The following is a 3,960-nucleotide window of genomic DNA, read 5'->3' as shown; positions in this document are numbered from 1 at the left end:
GTTTTCAACATAGTAAAAAAAATAGGCAGTTTAGCGACAAGGCACCAGCAAAAAAAAGGGGCCCTAGACATCCATATTCCTAAATATATAAGAACCAAGTTTTTTAGCATACCTTTTTAATCAACATCTCAGTGGAGTTAAAGTTCATCATCGTTGAAATTCATGGAGCTTAATGAAATCACACAACTATGTCTTTAGTACAAAACTACTACAGCTCATGTAATTCATAGTGCCGTGTTGAAGTCTTGAGTGCCCTACAGTTCCTTAACAGCCATATTATAATTCAACAAGTGAAACTTTGCGCAGTGACATATTTAAATCCATTAGTTGTAATCTTAATCACAACATAGAGTACATGGAAGTTTTATAATACAGAAACCTGAAAAGTATGACAATTGATGCATGTGCACAACACTTTGCTACTTTTGAACAGACTGCAGACATGCAGGGGCAAAGCCCTTCTGGAAACAGAAATCAGCATCTCTATAAAGCTTGTCAACATACAGAAGCACAAAGTGATCTAAAATATCCTGCAGCCGTTTCGATTGTAAAGCTTTAAACTCCCAAAACATCCTGATCTAAGACTGCGTTTACTCTTGACGACTTTATATAACAGCCCAACACCAGCATAGGACATACCACCCCCAAATAATCAGCCCCAAAGCACTGAATCCCACTGACATGGACCGCACAGAAGCGGCACTCAGTCAACTAATAAGACTCTGCAACAATGTATAATTAATACAGAAACTAGAACATAATGTGTATAATTACAGACCTACAACAAATGACCTCATGTAAAAAAACATTTATTAGTCAAGAATTATTTCAACAAATGCAAAGAATTATTTCCACAAATGCAATAAAAAAAAAAAACGGCCCAAGTCAGTCATCTTTTAAAAACAGCCAGCCATGGGGTGATCTCGGAATCATCGGATTTTAGTCGCTTGCAGCTGAGGAGAAAATGGCACACGGGGTAAAGATGCTGAAGTTCAGGCAAGTTCAACAGTTTGACATTGGCAAAATATACACTTTTGCTGTTAATGAAGTGGAGAAAATGCTCTCAATTTCATTAATTCTTTGCACTAGCAAAATGCAATGCAAAATGCAGTTAGGATTCAGACCAATTGTGTCAGTTTCGCACCATTTAAGCCCCATTTTTAGCTGTCGACTACACGTTCAAAAGAGGGAGCGCTGCTTTGACATGCTGTGGACGTTTAGATCTGCTGCTATAAAGCAGCAAGCATCAACACTACTAAATACACACACACGTACGTATACTTACATTAGCCTTCATATCCGTCCCTGTAGGATCCTCCCGAAGAACGACCTCCATAACCCCTAACAGTAAATGACACAATTAAAACTCCATTCCAATTTTTTCTTTTTTAAACTCAATTCACTCAAAATGTGCTACATTTAAGGCTTTCCCCTTACTTATTGTCCCTGTAGCCACCGCCGCCGCCGGATGAGTAGCCACCGCTTCCGCCGCCGCTTCTGTATCCGCCGCCACCGCCGCCGTAGCTTCGGTCTCCGCCGCCGCCATAACCTCGGTCTCCGCCGCCGCCGCCGTAGCTCCTGTCTCCGCCACCGCCGCCGTAGCTCCTGTCTCCGCCACCGCCGTAGCTTCTGTCGCCGCCGCCACCGTATCCTCCACCACCTAACACAAACACGAGAGAGGGTAGGATGATTCATTTAACTTAATGTTTTGTCTGGAACACTCTGGTGGAGCCGTTGTCCCTGTGACCCGACTACGGATAAGCAGTTGAAGATTGATGGATGAAAAATAGATCTACAAGCTTGTAGTGTGGCACTGAGTCCAACGCTACAAGCTTATAACTCTGCCATTTTTCGGGGGGTTAACCATCGGTCAAGCACAAACAAAAGCATAATTAAAGTTTATAAAAAAATAAATACAAGCTCACCTCTTCCGCCACCATATCCTCCCCTCCCTCTTCCTCCACCACCTCCGGAACGGCCGTTCCCAGCATCATCGACTCTGATCGTCCTGCCATCCAGACTCTGAAAAGACAAATATATATATATAAACATCCAAGTCAGTCAATAAATTACAGTTGGCCAGTCTGTAGTGTTGTTGTAATTTAGTGCAGTACCGCATTGTGCCACCATGTGCCTCACAAAATGGCTACCGGCAAGACACCTGTGACAATTCATTTGTCAACTCACCTGTCCATTCATGGCTTCCAGTGCATCCTTTGCATCGTCTGGGCTGTCGTACTTCACAAAGCCGAATCCACGAGACCTGCCTGTCTCTCTGTCTCTGATGACATCAACTGTAGACACGAGAGAAGGTTAAGAAATGTGAATACATTGACAATTAAATTAAGTCACGCATGTGAGGTTCGTTTGTGGCTCGCAGGTAGTTTTCTTTTTTTTACCTTTGGCGATATTTCCGTATTTGGAGAAGGCTCCGGCCAACGAGTCCTCGTCAGTGTCGAAGCTCAGGCCTCCAATGAACAGCTTTCCCTCGTCCGACATGTTTTGTCTAAAGAGAACACAAAAGAAAGAACGTCACATTTCTGAGTCAACCCGTTCCATTGTGCAAAATAGGGCATACACATAAGCAGATAATGCCATTACATAATGTAGCATCACATAAACTAAAGTCTAAAATGGGCAATGGTATGGTCTGCGTTCAAGTACAGTCTCTGAGTTACACTGACTGAGGATCATACATGGGAGTCACAGAAACAATGGGGGCGTGTGACCTCATGAAAATCAAACTGTAGATCCTTGGAATTAAAAATAGAGTTAAACTAGCAACAACAAAAAAAAGGGTCAAATAAAATAAAGTCCAAAACAATGAACACTTGTGTTTGTGTAGATCTACAAGCTAAAAACCTAACATGAGATTGTAAACCTGAAAAACAAAAAAAACACATAGGGTCCATGGCCAAGGCATCTTAATTTGAAGGGAACCCTTAAAATATATACCCACTAGTTGAAACATTTGGAACAAAAGGCCACATAAAGCAGGAAGGAACCCTTTAGAAACTACCCCCACACACACACACTACAAAGATACCCGTCATGCCTGAGGAGAACACACGGGCTTGATGGATGACGTAACACGCGCATCATAACCATCATCGTTGTTCTGGCGGGTTCCGCGTTGCCGTCTGGTGTGGCAATAACGAAACCTCTAATGGCGGCCGCCAAAGACAGAGATACGGGTTCCTTTGGGTTTTCTGTCCTTTTAATAGAAGTCTGCCCAACAAGAGCCCAGCCTGCGTCGCGGGACGCACACATGTGTTGGCAGAGGTGTAAATAAGAACCAATTATTCGGCCCTAAATGCACTAGTACGTGACTGCGTTGTTAGCTAGTGCTAGCTAGCTAGCTAGCGGGCCTAGCCCTTTATCCGCCGACTGGTCTCGGGCCTTGCCCGATGGCCTACATAACATACACGACCAATATTTACATTAAGCGACTTTTACAGAAACACAAGCCTCAGAGTGGCTTTAAAATGCTGAGCCAGACTGTTGGCAAATACTTCGATACGCTTCGTAATCAAGCGGAAATAATTACCTTTTTTTATAGTTGGGTCTTCGCAAAGACTGCGGTGATATAACGTCTTGCTGCCGCGGCGCTCGGTCGAGAGGGAAGTGAACTGGGAGGAGAAAAGGAAGTGCAGCTCTGAGAGCTCTGCTTTTGACTGCGACCTCAGGGGGAGGGACCAATGCGACGCGTCACCGGAGATGTCAGGGTTGCCAGACGCCGCGAGATAAATAAGAAAAGGCTCTGTAGAATGGGTACTAGTATTAAATAGCTCAATATTGCTGATTACTTAGGTTAGTTAGAAAACACGCCGCAGTGGTGTCCGTGTCTAGAACTTAAACCAGGATGCTTCGACTTCTGCCTTCTCCCTGAAGCCGACCCTTGTTATATATTCTCCGACTATGCTTGTCACGATGACTAAGCCAGTTAGATCTATCCATATA

General features: G+C 43.8%; 1 protein-coding gene across 3 annotated transcripts; it reads right to left on the bottom strand.

The window, feature by feature from the left end:
- Positions 1-793: 793 nt before the first annotated feature.
- On the bottom strand, positions 794-3,669 carry LOC310870721 (uncharacterized protein). 3 transcript variants are annotated; one of them, XR_014570254.1, is made up of 7 exons: positions 3,551-3,643; positions 2,400-2,508; positions 2,188-2,294; positions 1,926-2,022; positions 1,438-1,660; positions 1,286-1,345; positions 794-953 (listed from the first exon to the last, which is right to left on the bottom strand). XR_014570254.1 is itself a non-coding variant. In XM_083782001.1 (7 exons), the coding sequence occupies exons 2-6, from the start codon at positions 2,497-2,499 to the stop codon at positions 1,287-1,289; spliced, it is 582 nt and encodes a 193-aa protein (XP_083638127.1). In that variant the 5' UTR covers positions 2,500-2,506; positions 3,548-3,669; the 3' UTR covers positions 794-953; position 1,286. The 3 variants fall into 3 exon arrangements, 2 of the variants coding, with proteins under 2 accessions (XP_083638127.1, XP_083638126.1); XM_083782001.1 differs by having other exon boundaries at positions 1,286-1,341; positions 2,400-2,506; positions 3,548-3,669; XM_083782000.1 differs by having other exon boundaries at positions 1,286-1,341.
- Positions 3,670-3,960: the final 291 nt, after the last annotated feature.

This window comes from Protomyctophum parallelum (genome assembly GCF_964188405.1).
Source record: "Protomyctophum parallelum genome assembly, chromosome: 14".
Lineage (NCBI taxonomy): Eukaryota > Metazoa > Chordata > Actinopteri > Myctophiformes > Myctophidae > Protomyctophum > Protomyctophum parallelum.
Note: the sequence above shows the minus strand (reverse complement) of the source record. Positions and strands in the feature narration are given on the sequence as shown.

Bases quoted from the DNA above. Each gene is read 5' to 3' on its own strand.
- LOC310870721 (XM_083782001.1), bottom strand. From the start codon at position 2,499: ATGTCGGACGAGGGAAAGCTGTTCATTGGAGGCCTGAGCTTCGACACT. The intron at 2,023-2,187 runs GTGAGTTGACAA...TTGTCTTTTCAG, and splicing joins TGGAAGCCATGAATGGACAG to AGTCTGGATGGCAGGACGAT. The intron at 1,661-1,925 runs GTGAGCTTGTAT...TGTTTGTGTTAG, and splicing joins AGGATATGGTGGCGGAAGAG to GTGGTGGAGGATACGGTGGC.